The sequence below is a fragment of the Pteropus medius genome, unplaced genomic scaffold (assembly GCF_902729225.1).
Source record: "Pteropus medius unplaced genomic scaffold, Ma_sr-lr_union100, whole genome shotgun sequence".
Lineage (NCBI taxonomy): Eukaryota > Metazoa > Chordata > Mammalia > Chiroptera > Pteropodidae > Pteropus > Pteropus medius.
The window spans coordinates 4,807,131-4,834,320 of record NW_024356336.1 but is presented as its reverse complement, the minus strand read 5'-3'; the positions used below and the strand labels follow the sequence as shown (position 1 = coordinate 4,834,320).

Below are 27,190 nucleotides of genomic sequence, written 5' to 3'. Positions count from 1 at the left end.
TAAACTGATGGACTTTGGATTTAGAGAGAATTTTACAAATTTGACCTCAAAGGCAAGGAAAGTAAAAGCAAAAATAAATCAATGAGACTATATCAGACTAAAAAGCTCTGCACAGCAAAAGAAACTATCAACAAGGCAAAGAGACAGCCATCTGACTGGGAGAATATATTTGCAAACAATGCCTCTGATAAGGGACTAATTTCCAAAATATATAAAGAACTCATACAACTCAACAATAAAAAACAATCCAATTAAAAAGCAGGCAGAGGCCCCATCAAAATCCCATTGGCATTTTTTAAGGAAATAGAACAAAATTTATCAGAATTGTATGGAAGCACAAAAGACCCCAAATTGCCAAAGCCATACTGAGAAAAAACAAGGCTGGAGGTATAACTCTGCCCAACTTCAAATTATACTACAAAGTTACAATAATCAAAACGGCATGGTATTGACAAATAAACAGACACATAGACCAGTGGAATAGAATTGAGAGTCCAGAAGTAAACCCCATTTATATGGACAAATAATTTTCAACCGTGGAGCCAAAAACATACAATTTAGAAAGGAAAGCCTTGTCAATAAATAGTGCTGGGAAAACTGGAAAGCCACCTGCAAAAGGTTGAAGCTAGACTGTTACTATGACCACACACCAAAATTAAATCAAAATGGATTAAGGACCTGAATATAAGACCTGAAACAATAAAGTGCATAGAAGAAAACATTGGAACTAAACTCATGGACCTTGGACTTAAAGAGGATTTTATGAATTTGGCCTCAAAGGCAAGGGAAGTAAAAGCAAAAATAAATGAATGGGACTACATCAAATTAAAAAGCTTCTGCAGAGCAAAAGAAACAGCAAGGCAAAGAGACAACCATCCAAATGGGAAAATATATTTGCAAGCAACGCCTTCGATAAAGGCCTAATATCCAAAATATATAAAAACCGTATACAACTCAGTAACAACAAAAAAGCAATCCAATCAAAAAATGGGCAGAGGACCTGAACAGACTCTTCTCCCAAGAAGACGTACAAATGACAAACAAACATGAAAAGATGTTCCACTTCATTAGCTATTAGGGAAATGCAAATCAAAACCCAATGAGATATCATCTCATACCAGTTAGAATAGCTGTTATCAACAGGATAAGAAATAATAAATGTTGGAGAGGATGCGGAGAAAAAGGAACCTTCATACACTCCTGGTGTATGAAGAGGATGCGGAGATAAAGGAACCTTCATACACTCCTGGTGGGACTGAAAATTGGTACAGCCACTATGGAAAACAATATGGAGGTTCCTCAGAAAACTAAGAATTGATCTACCATATGATTCAGTAATCCCTCTACTGGGTATTTACCTCAAAGACTTGAAAACTCATCCGAAAAGATATTTGCACACTAATATTCATAGCAATATTATTCACAGTGGCCAGGACATGGAAACAACCAAAGTGTCCTATGATAGATAATTGGATAAAGAAGCTGTGGTACATATATACAGTGGAATTTTACTCAGCCATAAAAAGAGATGAAATACTGCCATTAGCGACAACATAGATGGACCTTGAGATAATCATGCTAAGTGAAATAAGCCAGACAGAAAAAATTGAAAACCACATGATATATCACTTATATGTGGAATATAAACCTAAAAGCAATAAATGAACAGGACAAACAAACAGAGACTCATGAACATGTACAATAGACTAGTGGTTATCAGAGGGAAGGAGGGAGGGGGGAGGAAAGAGGTAGATGAGGTCAAAGTGGTCAAATATGTGGTGGCATTAAAGAAAAAAAAAAAAAAAGAGGTAGAGTACCTGAACAGACATTTCCCCAAGAAGACATACAAATAGCCAATAGAAATATGAAAAGATGCTCAACTTCACCAGCTATTAGGGTTTTGAGTCCAGTTTTAAGAACCATACATTTAGAGGAATATATTAACTAGAGAGCATCCTAAAAAGTGACTAGGCTATGTGATGAACATTTGAGGGAAATTGAGGTTTTAGAGAGGAAACATCATTTCCCACCCCTCCCTTAAAGATTTACTGGTCCACTGGGAATGGTTGAAATGACAGATTTGTGATAATTTATCTTCTTAAAGGATGTGCTAAGAAAACACCTCACAAGTGAGGGAAGGGAAAGGAAGGACTAAGCATATATATATATTTTTTAAGTCCCTGAGCAGTCACCCCTGTTCAGTTTCTGACCAGGGCTTTAGCAGGGGCTCACTTCTGGGAATGCATAAGCTGGCTTGGATGTGTATAGTCATTCATTAATTTTTAAGCCATTTTTAGCCCTTACAAGTTACTGAGGGCACTTAGGCTTTTAAATGAAGTGGTGGAAGAGGTATAGATTATCAAATAGAAATGAGATTATCAAATAGAAATAACTCCCATCCTTGTTCTTTCTTTCAAGTGAAAGGAAACGTTGCAAGGACAGAAGTTCAGCACACAACAGTCCTCAACCACAGATACTATAGCAGCATTCAAGAGATACGGGAGCTGTGTGCAGTATCTGAAGGCAGAACACTTAACATGTTTTAGGGCACAAAACTCGGACCAATGGCTGGAAGTTTTAGGGAGGCAGATTTAGGCTAATGAAAAATAAACCTTTCTGGATAACAAATAATAGAAAGTTGTATTTTCTGATGAGAGTTTGTAACGTAGGTATTCTTCAGTGTATCCTGAGGTCATCAAATGGGCAAGTGGTAAAGATGCTATCAGTGTCCTTTTTGCAATATTGAGATGTTTAACCTGATGCTTCATCTGATTGAAAGTCTATCCTTTTTGCCTACAAAACAGGTTGAGGAAGTAGCTGCAGTCAAAACTAGTATTTTCTGAAGAAATAGTTGTCTGTTTCAGCCTAAAACAAATGAAATTCTCAAAGTTCTGCAACGTAAAACATAGCTAAAAAAATTCTGCTCCAAAAAATGTTTAAGTAGACATCCATCAGCTATAGAACAGAATCTCACAAATATTTCTATGAACTTCTGAGCAACATAACTTACCTTGAATTTTCCAGGTCAGATTATAATATGTTCCAGGTCAGATTATAATATGTTCCCTTATTTAACTAAAGTATGCCAAGATTATTGAGATTGAATATAAGCCTATTACATTTTGAGAGATGTCTAGCAAAAACTATAGAATAGTTGCTATCAAGGCATTATTTTTGATGACAGTTTGATAGCAGGATTGATTAACCAGCATAACCTTTTATTTGCTGTAGCGTGGAAACTTCTACCAGATCACCACTCTCTTCCTGTTTTGTGGATTGCAAGGGCGGTCCATGGTACAAGTCACATATACACCAAGAATTATCTGTAGACCGAGTAAATAAAATAACTTGTTTACATACATGCTTCTCTTGTTTTCAAAATATGTATAGATATTGTTTTGATTAATAAAATATACATGCATTTAAAGGCAATACTGAATTCAGAGTAGCCTTTGCTATTGTATTTTTTCAATTAGTTTTAGAATGTACAGTTAAGAGATTAGTAAAAATTTTGATGCTTAAAAAGTCAAGAAACTAGAAAATATTGGCAATAATCAGTCTAGATCAGAAGCTGGCAAACATTTTCTACAAAGGGCCAGATAGTAAATATTTTAGGCTTTGTGGGCTGTACAGTCTCTGTTGCGTTGTAGTGCAGAAGCAGCCATAGACAATATATAAATGAATGGGTGTGGTTATATTTCAATAAAACTTTATTTTCAAAAACAGATGGCAGGCCAGATTTGATAACATACACTGAAGTTTACTGAGCCCTGATATAGATCTTCTAACAATGCTTTCAAGTTCTAAGAATTAACTTTAAAAAGATAGAAGTGAGAGAAGGAGTTAGACTATAATCCTACTTTAAACCTCACAGAATACTCGTTAGGTAATCAAGGATCATTCTTGCCAGTCATGACTTACATTGGATTAAAATGTAGGTTTTATAAGGGTATTGGTGACTGTGAGGTTCAGTATCCTGTACTTCTTTCTGTGCTTCGGCCTAGGTTTCTCTCTCCCTGAATGATGTGAATACACAGAAAATTGTATTTTCATTAATTATGCATTGCTAGGTTACTGCAGGATTGAGTTTTTTTCCTCTCCCTCTTTAATTTCCCTCTCCCCACTTCCACCCCTGACCTATGGAAGTTGCTGTCTCCCTTTTTTTTTTTAAGAACTGGATCTCTGAAGGTGAGGCGTCTTCCCTCCTACCCTCCACACACCCAGGGCCTGGCACCCCCTGGCACCCCTGGTGCACCCGGCGGGGGCGGGCCTGGCACACTTGGGGGGGGAGCCCGACGTACCTGGGGTATGGTCCATGGCTTCACCTGGGGCACGAACTCAGGACCTTGTGCGTGTAAAGCAGACGTGCTACCCATTACACTATGGAGCCAGACCCTAGACTGAGTGTTTTTATTTGTATCACTCCTTCTTTCTAATTATCTCATGGTAGGCTTCTTTTGATCATGAATATTTTTCAATAAAAGATAGTTTCTTTTCCTGGATTCCAGAGTACTTCACCTTGGGACTGTTGGGAAAAATTGTAAAAGACTCAAAATAGACTTGGAAAAAGGTTACTGGGTTTCTTCAATGGCAAACCAGGTTGTCTGGAATGCAGCATCTGCTTATGGGTTATTTGATTTTATGAAGTTTGTACCTGTCATTGCCTTTGAACTACATTATAGTCCAGTACATTGTAAATAATGACAACAGTGCAAATTATACTTGTCCATAGATAATGCACATGTTCTTTTCAGGTTGAGTAATAATTGATTTCCCTTTCTTCCTCTGCTGTTTCGTTTTAGTAGTTTTATAATTTTATTTTAAACACTTAATTCTTCGATTTACCTATAAATTTTTGATATAATCAGTAGGTATTCTGCTATATCATTTGAGTAACCAAAATTTGTAACAGGGCTGGAACTATGTTTAGTAATTGTATGTGGCTGAATATTCTGAACCCATTTGGTCCATATGTTATTGACACTACCTCTACTTTTTTAAGATGAGTTTGTCAAAGGGTCAGAGGAAAATATCAACAATGTTAATATATGTCGACACCTATAAACTGTACATATATGAAATATTAGAGGGAAGAAACAATATAATAATCTAAATGAGTAATTCAACATTTTTTCTTTATCTCCTTAGGTAGTACTATTCACTCTAATAGTCTCTGATTTTAATATGACCACTTCTTCCAAGTACTATATGTGTAATCCTAGAAATCCATGCATAAGTCTCTTTTTTTGAATGTCATGTCAAGCTTATTAACTGTAGAGAAGCTAGAGAAGGACTGGGGAAATTATATTCCTTTTTTTAACCATACACAAAAATTGCTATTTCTTAGCCTCCTAAGGACTACATTGTAACCAGCTGAGTAGCCATAGGCGTATTTTGACAAATTGCTATTTCTTAGCCTCCTAAGGACTACATTGTAACCAGCTGAGTAGCCATAGGCGTATTTTGACAAATTAGAAAGAAGCTTTTGTGTACATTTACTAGAGTGCATTTTTCTCTTAAATTTGTGGACACTTGGGTGATAATGATGGTGTTGGAGTTCTCCTCTAGTATATAATCTTTCTGCACTAACTTTTCCATGGTGTTTTTCTGTGTTCTCAGAAGCTTTATTTAATAGTTTACATCGGTGTTTCAAGCAATTTCTGGTCCAGCTAGATGCTCTACCAAAAGTGTCTTTTGATCTCATAATGTAAGTATCTCCCCCTCTCAGATTCACAATGAGCACAATAAAAGCTCTGAGAGATCTTCCACTAAAGAAGAAACTTATTTAACTTTGTTCATCCCAGTATCTCGAGGACCTAGAGGTTCCTAGGAAAATCTTTTGGGAATTGTTAGTTTATATTACTATGTATAGAAGGAATGGCGTGCAGACCCTTTCTTTTCTTAATTTGATTCTTTTCTCTGTTGGCATTGAACCAAAATTAGTACTCTGAGAAGTAGAGAATGCTCTAATAGTAAGAGCATGTCTTTTTTACTTTTAGGCTACAAATGAACATAACCATTTTGCTTTTAAAGGCGATTATTGCTATTTTTGTGTTGTACCCCTCAAATTTTTAAATATAGACTTTGTTTCTATAATTTATGGCTAGTACTAACCTTAAGTATTATTGCGATGACTGTGTTTTCCAAAATGAATTAGTCTTATACATTGTCAATGTCTTACACATTGGTTTGATGATATGGATAAAATAATTAAAAATCAAGACTATTCAGGAAGATCCTGGTTGTTTGGTAAATGTTACATAGTCCATTCACTTTCAAGCAATGTGTTTCACTAAAAAAAGAAACCCAACCAGAGTACATTATTGGTTAGCCACTTCCAGTACGAGGAAGTTGTGGGATGTAACTTGGACACTGATATTTGAAACTTCTAGGATATTTTAATGTTGTAAATTGTCCTCAAAATCTAGGACATGATATCTCCGTATACAGAGGAAAAATAGTGTGTGGGAAATTAACTCTGCCTTTCTTCCTGCTCTTTGTGGACTTTGTTCTTTTTAATGCAGATACCTCTGTGAGGAGTCTTTTACTTTTGTACCTGTTGGTGTATTATGTATCAGATCCATCTTTTGAATCAAGGGACTGGACTTAGACTTAAAGGAAGATGTGGGGAAGAAAATTTACATTTTGTTTTTATTTTACTTAGGGCAAGCCTGCTTAGAATTGCAAATTGTTTCTCTTGATACTGCTGTCTTAAGTTTCATCCCTTGGGACTCTAATGCAGTTCCTGTTTGCTGTTTTAAAAATGAATAACATTTGATTGATTCATTCCCTTTGGTTTTCAGGTCACTGCGATAAAGTCATAGAAAAGTTAGTGACTTCGAAAAATCAATACCAAAACAGGCCTTAAATTGCCAACATATAATTTCTAGCAGTTTTTTTATTTTTATTTTTGACGATCTCTAAAAACTGGTGTTTGTCTTTGAAATCCCATAATAGTAGCCAAATTACAGTTACACATTTGCCAATTTAAAAGGATTCATTATTACATTAAAATTTATTTTTATTTTAAAACATGTGCTCATTGCCTAGTATTTAGATAAGAGAAAATTTTAAGAAAATAAAAATAATTCATAATCCTATGTTCAAAGATAACTTAGTATAGTTAATATTTTGATCTTGTTCCTTTACTATTAAGTGCAACCATATTAACATGGTTGAGATCATATTGTCTATGTAGGTTTATATTTTGGTCTTTCCCTTAATAAAACTTTTAATTGCCAAGGAAAAGCTTGAGTATTCTTTTACATTCATTCAATCAAAAATATATACATAAATATAATATGTAAGTTTATAACTATATGTATATATAAACACATACATACATACCTATGCACTCAAGGCACTGTTTGCTGCTGCTTGCAAAGTTTATTGTCTTTCAGGGCACAAAATTTAACTGTTATATAAAGTTGATCATGAAGAATGTCTGCATTCTCTTAAAGTTCAGACAAGGAACCCCTCTGGATTATCCGAACTTTGTCTTACAAAGTTTCTTTGTTTGTAGATTCCTCTCTTTGGTGCTAAGACTATTGGCCAGAGAAGTCCTGATGGGCCAGTGCTGAGCAAAGCTGAATTTGTTGAGAAAGTTCGTCAGAGTAACCAGGCCTGTCATGATGGAGATTTCCACACAGCTATTGTTCTGTACAATGAAGCTCTGGCTGTTGACCCACAGAACTGCATCTTATACAGCAATAGATCAGCAGCATATATGAAAATCCAGCAGTATGACAAGGCACTGGATGATGCAATCAAAGCTCGACTTCTCAATCCCAAATGGCCTAAGGTAGAAATTTCATTTACTTTCATAGAATCTTTTGTGCTGATTTTTCATTTTAATGTAACATTTTATTGACTCAATGCAGTTTATTAATATTTTAATAGTCTCTACTTTGGCAAAATGTAGAATGGCTTCATTGAGCTGGTACACTAGTTAATGGCTTCCTTTTTTATGCTTTGGAAGTATGCTTTCCATGTCCAAGTTTAATTCTTGTATGTTTGAGATTTGAATTTTTTTTACTCATCTTCTTGATAGGATAAATTTGAGTTATTTATATAGGTTTTGGACATCTCTTTGTGCACAGATGTTTTAGATGGAGTATGATGATCATGTTGCTTTCCTTCAATTTGAAATAATTTTATTTCCTGTCAATAGCTACTTATTTTCAGAATGGTGTATAATCAGAGGAACTTTTTTTCTAATAAATCATTGTAATAGTCTATATTTCCTTGAATGGTTTAAGAGTTGAATTATCTTTGTTTCGTACATATTTTCAGTGTGCCTGTTCACCACCTAACCCTTAATTTATTTTAGAAACGATTTCTTAAGATGTGACTGAAATGTTTGAGATATTTTTTATTGAATGCAAAACCACTTGATTCCATTCTTGGCTTTCTGTTGGGTTAAAAAAGGCTAATAGATATTTCCTAGAGATTTAAAGAAGATTCTTACTGTCTTAATAATATGTCACAGTCATATTATGTTATACTTCAACTCTGATATTTTTGGCCCCATTCAGTGCAATTTTCAGTATTGCTGCTGCCTCAAGAATTGTTTAGTATTCTCTACTTCCCTAAAGAATTTCTTTCATAACTATAATCATTGTAAATGAAACAAAATCTGTTTTTAAAAAAAAGTGTTATATGACAACATTTGGGAGTTAGAATGCTGTTTTCAAAGGACAGACCTAAGTTCAAATTCTTTCTCTTTTAATGAATATAGGTAAATCTCTTAAACCTCTCTGGGGTTAAGATAAATAGGATAATAATACCTATCTTGTAAGGTTATTTAAGAGCTAGGTAATTTGTTACTTGTAGGTGTTATATAATAGCTATGATTGTGACTTTTTTTTAAAGGTTCAAATTAGTAAATTTTTCTAGCATGGTTTGGCGGTGTCTCGTCTTTCTTTCCCTTTGATTTTTTTTCTTTGTTGGTTTGGTTTTTTTCCCCCCTCTTTAACTCCCCTCCTCTCTACCCCTGACCTATGGATGTTGCTGTTTCCCTTTCTTTTTAAGAACTGGATTTGTGAAGGCAGGATGTCTCCCCACACATGCTCGTGGCATGCACCTGGGGCCTGGAGCACCTGGGGCCTGGCACCCCCGGTGCACTCTGGAGGCCTGGCGCACCCAGGGCCTGGGGCACCCGGGGTATGTTCTTTAGCTCCAACTGGGGCGCAAACCCAGGACCTCCTGCTTGTAAAGCAGATGTGGTAACCACTACACTGTGGATCTCTCTTTCCCTTTCATTGATGTGATGAGCCTGATAAATATAGAGTTTAATTTTTAAATTAAATATCTCCATTCATTCCTTTTAGAATCTGTTTGTACCCTTCTTATATTTGCGAATATCTTTAAACTTTTATCTTTTTCCTTTTTCTATATTACTTCCACTTTCTTTTGTCAACCTCTTGTGTTTTTTATGTACAAAAAAGGCTGAAAACAGTGAACTATGATTATAGATGAAACATCAACCTTTTATGATAATTTCTATCATTTTAGTCTCTGAATTTTTCCTTATGATAAATGAAGTTATTATATATTTATAATTTGCATTAATATTTCAGCTCCATATTTGGTTTTAAGCAAGCTAACTTAGGAACATCTAGAATTATATAAAATTAAATTAGGATTTATTATTGAAGTCATGAAAGGATCTTCTTATGCAATATTGTTCATAACAAAATTAATCTATAAAGAATTTTCCACTACGTAAAAAAGTTTCATTTTATGAAAATTGATATTATACTTACTTTTCTAGGACTATACTCATGTGAAAGAAAGTTTACTTATACTCTTGTCATAAAGGTATGTCTGGTGAAATTTTATTATTTTTTTTCTTTAAATTTTGACTCTTCTAACAGACTTTTTCATTATAATCCTTTGCCTTTCTGAAATCTTGCTCTGAAATGTAATTGTTGTGTACGTAGTTTGATGTGGGAAAACATGTCTTCCAATTTCTCTCTCTCTTTTTGTAAAGATCCAGGGACTCCAGAGATTGAATGGAGAGTCTTTTATTCATGTCTATTTTGTCTGAATGAAAGAATGATTTTAGTGTGATCTGGGTTACAAAAGAGGTATGAACTTATCTCTAGCTGCTTCTTAGCTATTGTCTGTTTATGTTAATTCTTTTTGTGTCATGTTTAAGAAACATTTGTCCTTCTTCAGGTCATAAAGTTTTAATATTTTCTTCTAGAATTTTTATAGTTTTCACTTTTGGGTTTATGATTCATTTTGAGTTAATTTTGGGTGATGGTATGACATAAGGGCCAAGGTTTATTTATTTTATATAGATAACCATGTTCTTGTAACATTAGTTGAAAAGACTGTCTCTTGTTGAATTATCTTTGACACCTTTGTCACATACCTTTTGATCATAAAACTATGGGATTATTACTGGACTCTGTTTTGTTCCATTAATCTGTCTATCATTATGCCCTAACCATACTATCTTAATTACTGTAGCTTTATTGTATGTCTCAACATCAGATATTGTGAGTCTTCCAATTTTGTTCTTCTTTTTCTAGGTTGCTTTTGCTATTCTCTGTCTTTGCATTTTTAAATAATGTCAAAAAGCTTACTGGAAAATTAATAGAGTTGTATTGAATTTTTAGGGCAATTTGGAGAGAACTGCCATCTTAACACTGTTGTCTTTCAACCCATGAACATGGTGTATCTTTCCATTTATTTAGTCATTCTTATATATCCTTGTGCAATTTTTTTGTAGTTTTTAGTGTTAAGATCTTGCACATCTTTTGTTATATTTATTTCTAAGTATTTTTGATACTGTTAAAAATGGATTAAAATTTTTTCATTTTCTAATTTTCATTGCTAGCCTATGAAAATACTTTTTTTTGTATTTTATGTTATGTCTTTGCAGATCCTTTAGCATTTTTTTTCCTGTACATGAGCATGTTGCCTACAAATAATGACAGTGCTACTTCTTCTTTTCTTTTGCATATGCCTTTTCTTTCTTTTTCTTTTCTTTTTCTTTTTTTTTTGTTCCAGTGTACTGGTTAGGTTATCCAGTAAAGTTTTGAACAGAAATGGTGAGAGTGAAGTTTTTTTTAAGTCATTCCTGATCTTAGTGGGATGGCATTGAACTTTTCATTTTTGAGGATGCTGTCCTTAATCAGGTGGAGGATGTTCCCTTCAATTCCTTTTATGATTGAGTATTGAATTTTATCAATTTTTTCTTCATCTATTGAAATTATAATATGTTTTTTTCTCATTTACTCTGTTAATATGGTAAATATGGTAAATTGAATTGATTTTTTTTTTGGCTATTAAGCCTACCCTGCATTCCTGGGATAAATGCCAATTAGTTATTAGGTATTATCCTTTTTATATATTGTTGGATATGATTTGCTGTAATTTTATTAAGAATTTTTGCATCTATGTTTATGAGGGATATCGATCTGTGTTTTCTCATGATACTGTTGTCTGGTTTTGGTATCAGAGTGATGCTGGCCTTATAGAATGAATAGTGAAATGTTCTTTCTTCTTGTATTTTCTGAAAGATTTTATGTAGGATTGGCATTGTTTCTTCCTTCGTATTTGGTAGAATTCACCAGTCAAGCCAACTTCACCTGGACTTTTCTTTGTGAGAAGGTTTTAATTATTAATTCAATTTCTTTGATTGATATAAGGCCATTCAAATGTTCTAATTTCTCTTAGATTAGTTTTGGTATTTTGCTTTCAGTAAATTTTTACATGTAATTTAGGTTGCAAGTTTATAAGCATAAAGTTAACATTTCCTTATTATCCTTTTAATTTCTGTAGGATCTATAGTGATGTCGTTTCTTTCATTCCTGATATTGTTAATTTGTGTCTTCTCTCTTTTGTCTCATTAGTCTGTCTAGAGCTTTATAAATTTTGTATTTCCAGATAATCAATTATTAGTTTCATTGATTTCAATACTGTACATTTCTCTTTCATCAATTTCTGCTCTTTATATTATTTCCTTCTTTCTAGTAATTTTACATTAAATTTATTCTCATTTCTTAAGATGAGAACTTAGGCCATTGATTTTAAATCTTTATTCTTTTTTTTAAATATGAGCATTAAAGCTAACTGCTCTCTCAGCACTGCTTTTGCTGTATCCCACAAATTTTGATATGATTTTTTTTCATTATTATGCAGTTCAGAATATTTTCAAATTTTTCTTGTGATTACTTCTTTGACCCATGGATTATTTGGAAGTTTGTTGCTTAATTTCCTAATATACATATATTTTGAGTTATCTTATTGTTGATATCTAATTTCATTGTGGTTAAAGAACCTACTTGGTATGACATTAATGCTTTTAAATTCATTGAGGTTTGTTTTATGGCCCAGCATATAGCTTATCCTGGTGAACCTGCTAGGAGCACTTGAAAAGAATGTGTGTTTTGCAGTTGTGAGATATAGTTTTATAGATATCAATTAAGTCTAAGTGGTTGATAGTGTTGTTCGTATCTTCTATGTCTTTGCTGACTTTTTTTGTCTAGTTATTCCATCAATTGCTGGAATAAAGAAATTAAAATCAACTAAGATTTTGGAATTGGCTGTTTATCCTTTTAATATTATCACTGCTTCATTTTTTGAAACTTTGTTAGTAACATATATATTTTCATTATGTCTTCTTGATGAATTGATCCTTTTATTATTATGGAAGATTCTTCTTTATCTCTGATAGTTATTTTTGTCCTAAAATCTATTTTGTCTGATAATAATATAGCCACTTCAGCTTTCTTCAGCTTACTCAGTAGTCCTTTACATTTAAAATTTATTTCTTTTGGACAGCATATAATTTTGTCATTCTCTGCCTTTTAATTGGAATCTTTGTCCATTAACATTTAATGTAATTATTGATGCTGTTGATTTTTTCCTATTATTTTATTATTTATCTTCTCTGTTTTTGCTCCTCTGTTACGCATTTCCTGCCATTTGTTGATTTATCTGAATACTTCTTGAGTTGATTTTTTTTCTCTTGAGAAAATTGTGCAGTGTTTTCAATTGTTGATGATGTTATTTGGCAGGTAATTATCTTGGTTATAATAGAACTGCATACTTTGTTTCTTGCATTGCAGCTCCAGCTTCAGTGCAGATAGTTTATCTTTAGTCGAACTGCTTTGGCTTTGTTTCATTTATGTTTAAGGGTTAGCCAAAGATGTGGGTAGAAAGAATTTGAGTATCCCTTTTCTGGTTCTTTTCCTAGTGGGATTCCCTTTCTCCTTGGCCAAAGGCTATAGTTTCCTGTGCTTCAATATTCTGATTTCCTAGGCCAGAAAAACAGCACTCCTGTTACCCTGCTCAGCACTCTGATTGCACCTTACCTGTGCACTTCGAAAATGAGAACTCACTTCCTAGGTCTCTTCTTCCAGATCTGCTACTGTCTGGTCCTTCAGATGATTTCTTTTTCTATTATGTCTAAATTATGTACTTGTTTTTTGCTCTGTCATTACTGGAAGCAGAATTGACTTCTTTTCAGTGATATAAGATTCTTCATGGTCATTGGATCCCCAACAAACTCATCTTGCCTCCTTGGCCCTGTTGGCTTTCTCGATGTTTTGAGTTCTCCCATTGGTAGTCATTGTTCTCAGTTACCTGGTCTCATACATTTAGGATATTTAGGATATTTTTCTTCCTTTTCATTGTTTGTATCAAGTTGGCCAACAACTCCTCTGCACTTAAATGTATTCCATATATATCTTATACAGTTTATTTCCACAGTCAGTATTACAGTCCAGGTTCTTAGAATTTCATTCTTATTTTGTTGTGATAACCTTTTATTGTAAGTATTCTTATAAAAAATTTTCTTTTGTTACATGCTGACAATTGGCGTGATATTCAAGACTCAGCACAAGTGGTCCCATTTCTCCCTTTATTTTTTGCTACTCTGCTGACAAACCAGTTCTGCATGTTGGTCCAGTTTTTTCCTTCTTCCTTGTTTATATCAAGCTCTGTGCCTGGAGTTTTCTCCTTTGCTCCCACTATTATTGGGCTAAGTAGGTCTAGTTCAACTCTTACTTTTTCCTGGAAGCTTTCCTGGAACATTGAACTTCTATGAATATAATATAACATTCATTTGTCTATTGCTAATTTCACATAGTTAATTATTTATATTACTGTATAAACATGTCACTTGAATGTATCTGAGTCTTAACCTAGTTTGAAAATTCTTTGAAAGTTTGTCTTCTATTTGTTTTATAGCCCAGCCATTGCTGGCCATCATTTTTTTTTTTTTTAACTTCAGTGTCTAAATCAATGAGAAAATTAGAAGATGGTACTGCATTTTCTTCTTAAAGACTTCTAAAGATGCAGATTTTACAGATCATAAACTTCTCGCCTTGATGGTTTAGAAGTTCTTGTTGTCATTAGTTGAATTCCTCAATAGTTTTAGTCTACTTTTTAATCAGTTCTGGAAATAATCTAACATTTCTTTAAAATTTCTCATTATATGTTTAGTGAGATAGCATAGTATAATGGAAATAGCATATACAGCCAGCTCTTGCTTTGCATGTGTCACTACCACAGAAATGACTGTGCAAGCTGAAAAATCTTGCAGGGTGATTTTTGATTGTTCTGTGACCTTTAAAAGTTTTTCTTAAAACATTAAAATCTTTCTTACAGTGGATTATAAATGTATAAAGAATGAAAAAAATGTTAAAACTATTTAGTACACTATGATTTAAACTGTTAGAAACATTGATAATTTGTTTTATTTTTTCTGTAAGAAACTTACTCAGAGTTATTTGAACAATGCTTGCTGCCTTCCTCTCATCATATAATTTGTAATACAGAGTGGACATCTTTTCTATGTCTTGGCAAATTGTATATTCCTAATTTGGATCAAGTTCCAACACTAACCTTTGTTTTTTCAGTTTCAAATATCTCTGAAAGTTCCTAAATTCCAAAAATTTTGCTAACATCACTTTCTCACCTTTGGTCACAACTACTTTCCTCATTTATGTCAATAAGTTCATTAAGTTCTGACTGAATCTCTTGTACGGCGGATGTATCAACATTTCTACTGTCAGGTGTTTCTTCTGTAACTCCCTTTATGTTTGATTTGAAGTTTACTTCAAGCATTATCACTTTTTATTCCTTTGCTGCATTTGTCTTTGTTGGTTCTCTCTTTCAAAAAATCCATTTTTATAAAATGTCCACAGGGGTTTATCACTGGGAAATAAGGAGGCAACTCAGCTACCTCTTTGCTATTTGTGTGTGAGATGAATAACAGATATGCAGTGAGCAGTCACCAGCAGACTTTGAAACAAGTGATGTGACTGGTCACTAATCATGATGCACATCTCTTAATTACGAAGTGATTGTGGACTGAAGAACTAGCAGCGGAGTTTGTTCTTTGTGTTTACTCAAGGTTAATATATTGTGGTAACTGAAATTTGAACTGTGTTATTAGGGAACTGGTGTTACTTAACTTTGGTAACTGAATTCATGTATTTTGAAACAATATACATGTGAAGCAAGGACCGTTGGTTCTTTGGAGTTGGACCTAGGTTTTTTTAAAACCCCTTACATGTTACTTTTCCTCTGTAAGCCTCATTTTCACCATTTGTAAACTAGGTTAACATCACAAACTTTGAAGGCTTGTATAGAGGATTAAATAAAATAATGTTAGGCATTTAGCACAGAGCTTTTCATTTTCCGTTTACTTAATACATGATGGTCATTGATGATGATGATAATGATCATCATAATACTGTTAGTAATTGTTCTGTATTTATATACACATAGTTTTAAGTTAAACTACTCAGTCTTTTTTTGAGCATTTTTCTTCCTCTTATAATAATCTTAGTAATCTTCTGAATCCTTCCAACTTCTGTTGATCATTTTTTAAAAAAAATTATGATGTCAAATGGATAAACTATTCCACTAAGATATATTTGTTGCAGAGTGCACAGGAAGAATTTTTTTTTTACCACGTATTTGGTACATACAATCTTTTGAATAACTTATTTGCTCCAGTTGCTCTTTTATATGTGGCTGTATTTCATTTATTTCAGTTCAGTAAATATCTATTAGGCATTTACTATAGGTAAGCATAGTTATTATCTTCCCTGGTAACAATATTTAATTATTTAAAAAATTTAGCATATCGAAATTGTTTCATTGTTTTGGTATTCTACCTTTTCTCTATTATTTGGGGGAAAAAATGTATCTGCTAGCTTTTGTTTGTAAAACATCACTCCAAAACATAGTGGCTTTAACATAACCATTTATTTAGTTCAAGATTCTGAATGTCAGCTGGGTAGCTCTTTTGGTCTGGGTCGACCCAGTTGATTTCTGTGGTGCTTGCTCATGTGTTTGAGGTCAGCTAGAGACTTGACTGGCGGTTGGATCATCTAAGACGGTCTCACTCACATTTCTGACAGTTGGTATGCTGTTGGCTAGGGGAACAGCTGCAAGTATGTTGTGTGTCTTTTATCATCCAGCAGGTTTTCCTGGGCTTCTTCACATGGCAGTTGTAGGATTCCATGAACTGTAAAAGAATGGCAACACCAATGCACAAGCAGTTTTTGAGTCTGTTTATACCACATTTGCTGTTGACCCATTGGCCAGAGCAAGTCACACGACCAAACTCAGACCTGCTGTAGAAGAGGAGTACCCAAAGGCCTCTATAGAAAGGAAAGAATTTGTGGCTATCCTTGTAATTTACCTCAGTATTCTTTGTCAGATCATATACACAGTATGGTATATATTCATGTACCATCATTTCTGGAACATATCCTTTTTTAGTTGTATCTATTATAGTTTGACTTTTAATCCTTTTTCTTTCTGTTCTGGAATTTTCTTGAATCACATCTTTTCAGACAAATCAGTTGTGAAATAGTTACTGTCATTTTAGTGTGAATTATGAGATTCAGAAATAGTTATATTCCTCAAGGGTACCATAGGAAGAGAAACCCAAAGGAATGCTAGATTTTAATATGGTGTAACACTATATATGGGAAAATTTCACAGTAGGACTTTCCCATTAATTTTAAAGCACACCATAAATACCTTCTCTTTCTTCATGGATTTAAAGCTCTTCTTATGTTCTCATTCAGTGGTTATTCCTGATGACAGAATCCTGTCATCAGGTATAATACTTGATAAGAGGGTATTGTTCCTTATTAGTCAGGTATTATATCTGATGACAGAGTTAAATATAAGAAAAAGTGTTAAAAAATATCTTGACTACATGTTTCCTTTTGGTTTTACCTACATTATAATAACAAAATATAATAGCTCTTATTGAATGCTTATTTAAAATGATCATCTGAATCCTTTTATTTGTATCACTCACAATAATCTTATGGAGTAGATATGATTTCAACTTTAAAAAAGAGAACATTTATACTTAGTGAGAGCTTAAATAACTTGTCCAGGACATCTAGCTAGTAACTATTAGGGTTGAATTTTAACTGAGGTCTGTCTGATTCTAAAGAATTTTTTCTTAAGTGGTATGCTATACTACGTACCTGGACAAAAGAGTCCATCAATTAAGAAATCTTAAGAGTTCAGAATTCTCTTTGAAGTTTTAACACTCATATGTCCATATGATTTAGAGGACACTATTCAATTTCATTTCCTATAATGTAAACCAGAGTCTATGTTGCAATTTATTTGCGTTTTACTTGTCATTACAAGTAAACAAAATGTTTTAAATGCCTTGGAGCTTAATAACAGAAATGCATAAAATAATGTTTTAAAACTGTATTTTTAATAGTATGCATTCATTATACACTTTTTGGGTATATGTGCTTTCTATAATTTCTATAAAATCAAGTCATTTTTTGAATAAGAAATAAATTTGTTGAGCATTTCTGTGAGCAGTATTCTAAACCTTAGTGATTCAGTCAAGAACAAGGTGGAATAAAGTTACAACTAACATTCTAGTGAGGAGAAGCAGAAAATAAATAATAATTACATATGAAAATGTTTGAATGTGATAAGTGCTCTGAAGACATTTAAAACAGACTAAAGGGAAGAAGAATACTGAGAAAAGAGAATGATGGTTATGAGAGAGTTTATAGGAGAAGAGGATTCAGATGAGACCTGAAAGAACCAAATGTGAAGATCTGGGCAAAGTGCATTCTAGTCAGAGTTAACAGCTAGTCTGAATTTGGTAATATAGAAAATAGCATAGAGGCCAGTGAAGCACAGTGAGTGAGTGGAAAGGAGATGGTAAGAGATGAGGTGGTTGAGTTGGGCAGGAGCCAGGTCATGTAGGCCCTTTTAAGCAATTGTAAGGAGGTAATATTTTATTCAAAGACTGATAAGATATCATTGGAAGATTTTAACTAGAAAGATGACATTTAATTTATGATCGGTCTAGTTAAAGATTATGAGTATATTTAATTTCCACGTATTTGTGACTTTCCAAATTTTCTTCTGTTACTGTTTTCAAATCTCATTCCATTGTGTTTGGATATCATACTTTGTATCATATCAATCTTTTAAAATTTATTGAGGCTTCCTGTAGCTAACATCATACTCAATGGGGAAAGGCTAAAAATTTTCCTTAATATTAGGAACAAGACAAGGATGCTGACTTTCACCACTCTTCTTCAACATTGTATTGGAAGTCTTAGCCACAGCAATAAGACAAGAAAGAGAAATCAAGGGTATCCGAATTGGAAAGGAAGAAGTAAAACTCTTATTATTTGCCGATGACATGATACTGTATATAGAGAACTATATATAAAGATTCCACCAAAAAACCGTTAGAAGCGATCAATTAATTCAGTAAAGTAGCAGGGTACAAAATTAGCATTTAGAAGTCAGTGGCATTTTTATGCACCAATGATGAACTTTTGGAAAGAGAAATTAAGAAAACAATCCCATCTACAGTTGCATCGAAAACAACAAAATGCCTGGGAATCAAATTAACTAAGGAGGTAAAAGACCTGTTCTCAGAAAATGTAAGTCATTGAAAAAAAGAATTGAAGAAGATACAAATAAATGGAAGCATATACCGTGCTCATGAGTAGGAAGAATCAACATCATTCAAATGGCCATTCTACCCAAAGCAATTTATAGATTCAGTGCAATCCCTATCAAAATACCAATGACATTTTTCAGAGAGCTAGAAAAAGTAATCCTAAAATTTATGTGGACCCATAAAAGACCCTGAATAGCCATGGCAATCTTGAGAAAGAAGAACAAAGTTGGAGGTATCACACTGCCTGATATCAAACTATACTACAAGTCTACAGTAATCAAAACAGCATGGTACTGGCATAAAAACAGATACATTGATCAATGGAACAGAATAGAGAGCCCAGAAATAAATCCACGCAGATATGGTCACTTAATATGTGAAAAAGGAGGCAAGAATATATAATGGGGTATAGACAGTCTCTTCAATAAATGGTGTTGGGAAAATTAGACAGATACATGGGAAAAAAAAAAAAAGAAACTGGACCACCATCTTACACCATATATAAGAATAGACTCAAAATGGATTAAGAACTTAAGTGTAAGACCCAAAACTATAAAACTTCTGGAAGAAAACATAGGCAGTAAACTCTCTGACATTGCTAACAGTAATATTTTTTTCTGATATATCTCCTTGGGCAAGGGAAACAAAAGAAAAAATAAATGGGACTGTATCAAACTAAAAAGTTTTTGTACAGCAAAGGAAACCATCAACAAAAAAAGATGACTGATTGGGAGAAGATACTCGCTTATGATAAATCTGATAGGAGGTTAATATCCAAAATATGTAAAGAACTCATATAGCTCAACAAGAAAAGAACAATCCAATTGAAAAATGGGCAAAAGACCTGAACAGATATTTCTCCAAAGAGGAAATATAGTTGGCCAATAGACATATGAAAAGATGTTCAAGGTCACTAATCATTAGAGAAATGCAAATTGAAACCACAATGAGATATCACTTTACACCTGTCAGAATGGCTATCATCAATAAATCAAAGAACAAGTGTTAGCGAGGATGTGGAAAAAAGGGAACTCATACACTGTTGGTGGTATTGCAAATTGGTACAGCCACTATGGAAAACAGTCTGAGGTTTCTCAAAAAATTAAAATCAGATGGATCTTTTGATCCAGCAATTACACTTCTGGGTATTTATCCAAAGAAAACCCAAACAATAATTTGTAAAGATCTGTGCACCACTATGTTCACAGCAGCACTATTCACAATAGCCAAGATATGGAAGCAACCTAAATGCCCATCAGCAGATGATTGGATAAAGAAGTTATGGTTCATATAAAAAATGGAATATTACTCAGCAATTAAAAAATGAAATCCTACCATTTTGCAATGTCATATATAGATCTAGAGGTTATTACACTGAGTGAAATAAGTCAGACAGAGGAAGACAAATACCATATGATTTCTCTTATACATGGAATCTAAGGAACAAAAAGAACAAACTAATCAAAACCAGACTCACAAATATAGAGGACAATCTGGTGACAGACGGAGGGAGGAGGGGTTGGGGAGCTGGGAGAATGGGGCGAAGGGTTAAAGAAGTACAAATTAACAGTTGATAGTCATGGGGATGGAGAGCACGGCATAGGGAATGCAGTTAGCATTAATATAATGGCTAGGTGGAGAGCCAGAGGAGAGAAAAAGCGATTAGGGGAATCATTTTATAAACTATATAAATATCCAACCAATGTACTGTATACTTGAAACTAATAAAATAAATTAAAAAAAAAAGAAACACTTTCTCGGAGGCAGTGTTTTTCAGGTGATACTACCGTTAAAGGTAGTGAGTTCTTCGTCCTTGCAAGTGTGTGAGCAAAGATACTGAAGAGAGGATTGGAGCATCGGGTGAGTGGTTGTCCTGACTGGCTAAGGTTTTAGTATCATTTTGACCTCTCCGACCTCCAACCTACTAAGTCAGCAAATCAACTGATCAACTCTGAGCAATGCCTGGACAACACCTGTCAAAGGATGGAAGCATTTTGAGCCTGCATTCTGTATCCTGCTCACCTGTATCTGCAGCTGCCTACATGGCACATAGGAGGTGCTTAGTGAAGACTTTGTGACTAGGTAACCAGCTGAATGACCTGTTGACCTATATAATCCTTTCTGCAACTTCATGAGATTTTAGTGACCATTTCTAAGAAGTCTTTGAATGATATGTGGTCCCATTTACAAATTTGACATAAGTGAAGCCATTTTAAAATAAAGTCGGAGCCACCATACCAGAGGAGCTGCCTTCCACGTCTTGTTCCTTGAAACTTTGGAATGTTTGAACTGGGTAAAACAACCTTTGGACTGGGCCAAACCAACTTTGTTTTATAATTATTTGTAAAGCTAATAGCAGACATCCTGACCACAAGGATTGATATTATAAACTCTCTGAAGATAGAATCAGTAACTAGCCATGTACAACTAAAGAGTAACTCAGCTTGTTAGCTCCAATAGGAATCTCTTTCTTCTATCTGCGTAATTACTCCATCTTTTCTCTTAAAAACCCCTCGCCCTCACCCTGGAATTGGGACACTATTTGGGTTTCTGCCTGAATCTGTGCTCTTAAATTGCAGTTCTTAATCCCACATAAACACTTATTTCCTCATCCCCCCCCCAAAATTTATTGAGGCATGCTTTATGGTCTAACACATCTTTTGTCCTCAGGAATGTTCCATGTGCACTTGTGAAAAAAATATGTATTCTGTTGTTGGGTGGGGTGTTCTGTAGATGTCCATTAGATCTAGCTTATAGTGTTCAAGTTTTCTGTTTTCTTATTAATATGAGATAGTTCTATTCATTATTAAAAGTGGGATTTTGAAGTCTATTTTCTATTTTCCCCTTCAATTCTGTCAGTTTTTGCTTCATGTATTTTGGCATCTTTGTTGTTGGATACTAATATTTTTATGATTGTCTTTCTGAAAGATTGATTACTATAAATATCCTTCTTTGTCTCTAGTAACAAAGAAATTTTTGTCTTAAGATCTGTTTTGTCTGATATTAATTCAGCCACTCCACTTCTCTTTTTCTGTACTTTTCCTTTTAATCTATTTGTGTCTTTGAAACTAAAGTGTCTTGTAGAGTTACAGCATGTTTCTTTTTATGAATATACTTTTATCACACATTATTTATTTGATCAGATACTTCTAAATAAAATCGCGTTTCTGCATATAAAAAAATGATTCTCATCTATGGCCATGCTACCCTGAACAAGACTGATCCCGTCTGATCTCGGAAGCTAAGCAGGGTCGGGCTTGGTTAATACTTGGATGGGAGACCACCTAGGAAGACTAGGTGCTGTAGGCATAAAAATAAAAAAATAAGGGATTATAAGCTGATAAGGTCTTTGCAATCTGTGAGGTCTACCAAGGGTTGCCTCGCCTAAAAAAAAAAAAAATTGATTCTCTTGTAAGTATTAAACAGAAGTTGCTTAAAGTCTACTTCATTGTGTGAATAAAATGTTTAATGCATATTTTACTTCTTGTACATGCTCAGTAGTTTTTATTTGTATTTTTTTTCACTGCACATTTCTAGTAACACTTTTTTTTCTGGCTGTATTGAAATATAATATACAATTAGTTTTTTGTATTTACATTGTTCATTTCAGTGAGTTTTTCAATTATAGTTGGCATACAATACTGTATTAGTTTCAGTTGTATAGCATAGTGATTAGAGATCTATATAACTCACTAAGTAATCACTCCACTAAATCTAGTACCTTTCTTCCCCCTACATATTTATTACATTATTAACTATCTTCCTTATACTGTCCTTTATATCTCCATGACTATTTTGTAACTCTCCATTAGTACTTCTTAATCCCTTTGCCCTTTTTCACCAACTTCCCAGCCCCCTTCCCATTTAATAGCCCTCAGTTTATTTTCTGCATCAATGAGTTTGTTTTCATTTTTGTTGTTGTTGTTTTATTCTTTGGATTCCACATGTATATGAAATTATGCGATATTTATCTTTATCGGACTAACTTCATTCAGCGCAATACCCTCTAGGTCCATCAAGGCAATATCTTTTTCCATCCCCTGCCTTTTAGTCAGTATGTGTCTTTTAACCCAAAATGAGTCTTGTAGGCAGCATATGTGGGGGTCTTGTTTTCTTAGCTATTCAGCCACCCTCTTCTTTGTTTGGAGCACTTAATTTTTTTCCATTCGAGGTACTCATTGATAGATATGTAATTTTTTCTTCACGATTTTGATACATGTTTTTTCTTCTTAAAGAAGCCCCTCCAACATTTCCTGTAATAATGGCTGAGTGGTGATAAATTCCTTTAGCTTATTTTTGTCTGGGAAGCTCCATCTGTCCTTCAACTCTAAATAATAGCTTTGCTGGATAGAGTATTCTTGGTTGTAGATTCTGGGTTTTCATCACTTGAAATATTTTGTGCCAAGCCCTTCCGTCCTGCATAGTTTCTTTTGTAAAATCAGCTGCCAGCCTTATGGGTGCTCCCTTGTAGGTAACTGCTTTTCTCTTGCTGTTTTTAAGATTTTCTCTTTGTATTTAACCTTTGTCTTGGTGTGGGCCTCTCTGGGTTCATCTTTTTTGGGACTCTCTGACCTTTCTGGGGTTTTGTGTCTATTTCCTTCACTAGGTTAGGGAAATTTTCCATCATTATTTCTTCAAATAGGTCTTAAGCGTCTTGTTTTCCTTCAGGTACCCCTATGACACAGATGTTTTTACATTTAATTTTGTCCCCATAGGCACCTTAAATTATTATTATAATCTTGGCTTTTTTTTTTTTTGCTATTCTGATTGGGTGTCCTTGGCTTCTACATCCTCTGCATTGGTAGTTTGATCCTCTTTTTTATCCATTCTTTTGATTCCCTTTAATACACTCTTCATCTCAGATTATGTGTTCTTCGTTTCTGACTGGTTCCCTTTTATAATTTCCCTTTCTATTTTTTATGTTTATCTCTTTGCTAAAGTTCTCACTGAGTTCATCTATACTTCCCCTAAGTTCATTGAGCATCTTTATAACCAGTGTTTTGAACTCTGCCTCTGTTAGATTGCTTGACTCCATTATTCCTGGATCTCTGTTCTGTTCTCTCATATGGTTTCTGCTTCTTTGTCTTCCCATTTTGGCTGTGTCTGTTCCTATGTACTAAGCAAAGCTTCTGAGTGTCTTGGTTTTATTAGTGCGGCTTTGTGTAGTAGGTGTCCAGGGGCACAATCTTGAGAGGGGTTCAGCAGCAGGCCAATTTTTGCCCCAGCCTGTGACCCTCTGGGACCACCTGCTAAGATTCAACAAGGAATCCATAGATGCTGTGTTTAATGTTGCCTCAAGAGGCCACACCATAAACCGAGACCAGCTGCCACCAGTGTGGGTCTTGGAGTTGGCTCAGTAAGGAGCACCGGACTCACTGAGGATACAACTGAATGTGTTTTGGGTGGGGCCATGAGTTGGGGGAGGCAGAGTTTCAGGAACTCTTTTGGGCAGATGATGACATTTCAGCTATGGCGGTGCTGCGTCCACACACTGAGAGAGGGAAGGGCTCAACAGAAGAACAATGGATTTGCTGGCACTTCTGCCAGGGAGAGATTCTCACATCTGGCCCTTGCTCCAACAACTCAGTGTCCCTCTGAAGTTCCTGGTGCCCTCCAAGCAGCTGATTTGATGCTGGTACTCAGAGCAAGTGAATCTGTCACTGCAAAAGTTTGGTCATGGACACAGCCTCTTTAAGAGGTATCTGCAGCTTTTGGCTGCAGTACCCTGTGTCCCATTCAGCCACTGGGGACCGGGCAGAATCGGGCCTTCACCCTATTGTACCTTTTACCATTGCAGGTTGATTAATTATTTCTATTCCTAGTTGTAGTGTTTCTGTTCATCTAGATCCCAGGAGACTGCTTGCTGTTTGCTCCGTATTTCTGTTCCAACTTTGATATGATTGCAGTAAGGATGGACAAAGCCTCTATCATCTATGTGACTTTTAGATACTTCCCTCATGTTTTTTGTTTTTTAAAAATCCATTCTTCCAATCTCTGTCCTTTCATTGTAGTGTCTAATCCATTTATTTTAATGTAACTGTTGATAAAGTAGGATTTATGTCTACCTTTTTGTTATTTTTTATGTCTGTATTGTTTCTTATATGTCTTTTTCTTTTCTTCACTACTTCCTTTTTTATGTTACATAAATATTTTCTAGTGTACCATTTAGATTCCATTTTTTTAAAACTATATATTTTTAAATTATTTTATTGGTGGTTGCCCTAAGGATTATAATTAAAACTTTAATTTAAAACAATAGTTTGAATTTATATACATTAAATTTTAATAGTATACAAAATTTTTGCTCCAATAAAGCTCCATTCTCTTCTCCTTCTGTTGTGCTATTATTGTTGTACAAATTACTCTTTATACATAAGCCCATCAGCATAGTCTTATAATTATTACCTTATGCCATTGTCTTTTAAATCATACAATTTCTGTTCTCTTTATTGATATTCTGTATTTGGTGAGACATCGTGCTTACACTTTCATTCTTTAGACATGGTTTTGTTTGGTACTCCGAACATGTTTATAATAGCTGATTTAAAGTCTTTGTCTAGTAAGTTTAATGCCTGGATTTCCTCATGAACAGCTTCTATTGCCTCCTTTTTTGTGTGTATGTGTCTCATCATTTTTTTTTTGTTGTTGAAAACTGGAAATTTTAAGTAATATAACATGGCAGCCTTGAAAATCAGATTGCTTGCTCCTTCCTCCCCCAACAAGAGTTTGTTGTTGTTGCCTTTTGTGAGTTAGTGACTTTCCTGGACTAATTTTTTAAAGTCTATATTCTTTGTCATGTGTAGCCACTGAAGTCTGCTCGATTAGCTTAATGGTCAGCTATTGATTAGACAGCCCTTAAATGCTTTGAATCAATAAATTTACCAGTCTTTGTTCAAGAGTTCCTTGTGTATGTTGGGCTAACCTTCAACACTGGTGACTTACAATTCTGTTTTAGCCTTCTTGCTTGTGTAGTACTGTAATTTCAGCCAGAGGTGAGAGACTGAGGTATTCTCAGGTCTTTTTTGGGCATGTGCAGAGCCCTGAACATTCCTAGGTTTCCAAGAATATTTTGGAGTTTTCCAAGCCCTTTTTTTTTTTACGTCTAAATCTATAGATTTTTCTTTTAAGTTTTTCTTTAGCCTCTTACTTATCCAATTTGTATTGCTGCTTCAGGTAGCTGGGATGTTAACTAATTGCCACTGATTTTGTTGACACACACGCTGGGAAGAGGGCTGTTTTTACTGAGCCATATCTGAGTCATGTAAAATAAAGTCCTGTGAATGGATTTTTTTAGGTTGCTGCCAGACAGATCAAATAGTGGTAATATTCTGGGGATGGGATGTTTCGGGGAACTCCAAACCATTTTGACCCCTCCATTGATTTCCTAAGTTTCTGATTTTCACAGGTATTATGCTTGAGAGGCTGCTGGCTTTCAAGTCTATCATAGAGCTAGGGAAAGGGGATAAAGAAGTGTAAGGTAAAACCCCACAAATTTGCTGTTCTTTGAGAGCAGCTGTTTCTGTTGAAGAAACACTTCTTGGGTTGCTTCAAGTTGTTGGTTAACTTCCACAATTCTGAAAAAGTTGATTTTGACAAGTTTTGCTTGTGTTGTTATTGCTTTTATGGAAGAGTTTTGGAAGTCCTTACCTTGCCATTTTGGAAGTGCTTTTCCATAATTTTATTTATGGTGAAATATAGAATACTGTTGTCAGGAAAATGGAAAGTAGGAGGGTGAAAGCAGAAGCAGGCAGACCAATGATGATGCTAACTTAGACTGGAGTAGTGGTATAGGTTAAGACTCACTGAACTTTATAACTGAAGGGCTCTCACTGATCCTCATAACAATCATCTGTAATAGGTAGTGTTATCTATTTTATAGATAGGTGAGAAATTTAAGTAGTTTGCCTGGAGCCAGAAAGTAAGAAAAACCAGGATTAGAAACTGTATATGACTCTAATTTTTTTTCTAATCTTTCTGCCTCACGACATTAAAATCAAAGTTATAAGTTAAATACTAATTTCATAATACATATTTAGAATAAAGTTGACTATCTTTCTGACATTTCTTTTGCATAATTTTATTCATGTTTTTAAAGAGGTGTTAATTTAGTTATTCAGAAGCTTTTCGTAGACAGTTGGAAGGATGGTCAGGAAAGGGGATTTTTCATAGGCAAGAATGTGACACTTCCCTTAATTTATGTTCAAACTGTATTCTACCATGAGTGAAATCCATCGCAGCCAGCTGTTACTT

At 34.4% G+C, this 27,190-nt stretch overlaps 1 protein-coding gene and 1 pseudogene across 1 annotated transcript in view; both read left to right on the top strand.

Annotated features, from left to right (window-relative positions):
• The window catches only part of TTC28 (tetratricopeptide repeat domain 28), a 630,275-nt gene that overhangs the window by 14,070 nt on the left and 589,015 nt on the right, over nucleotides 1–27,190 (top strand). The window contains 1 exon segment of the mRNA XM_039861871.1: nucleotides 7,523–7,801. Coding sequence (XP_039717805.1) covers nucleotides 7,523–7,801 — 279 coding nt within the window.
• LOC120602065 (uncharacterized) lies at nucleotides 22,131–22,249 on the top strand (annotated as a pseudogene).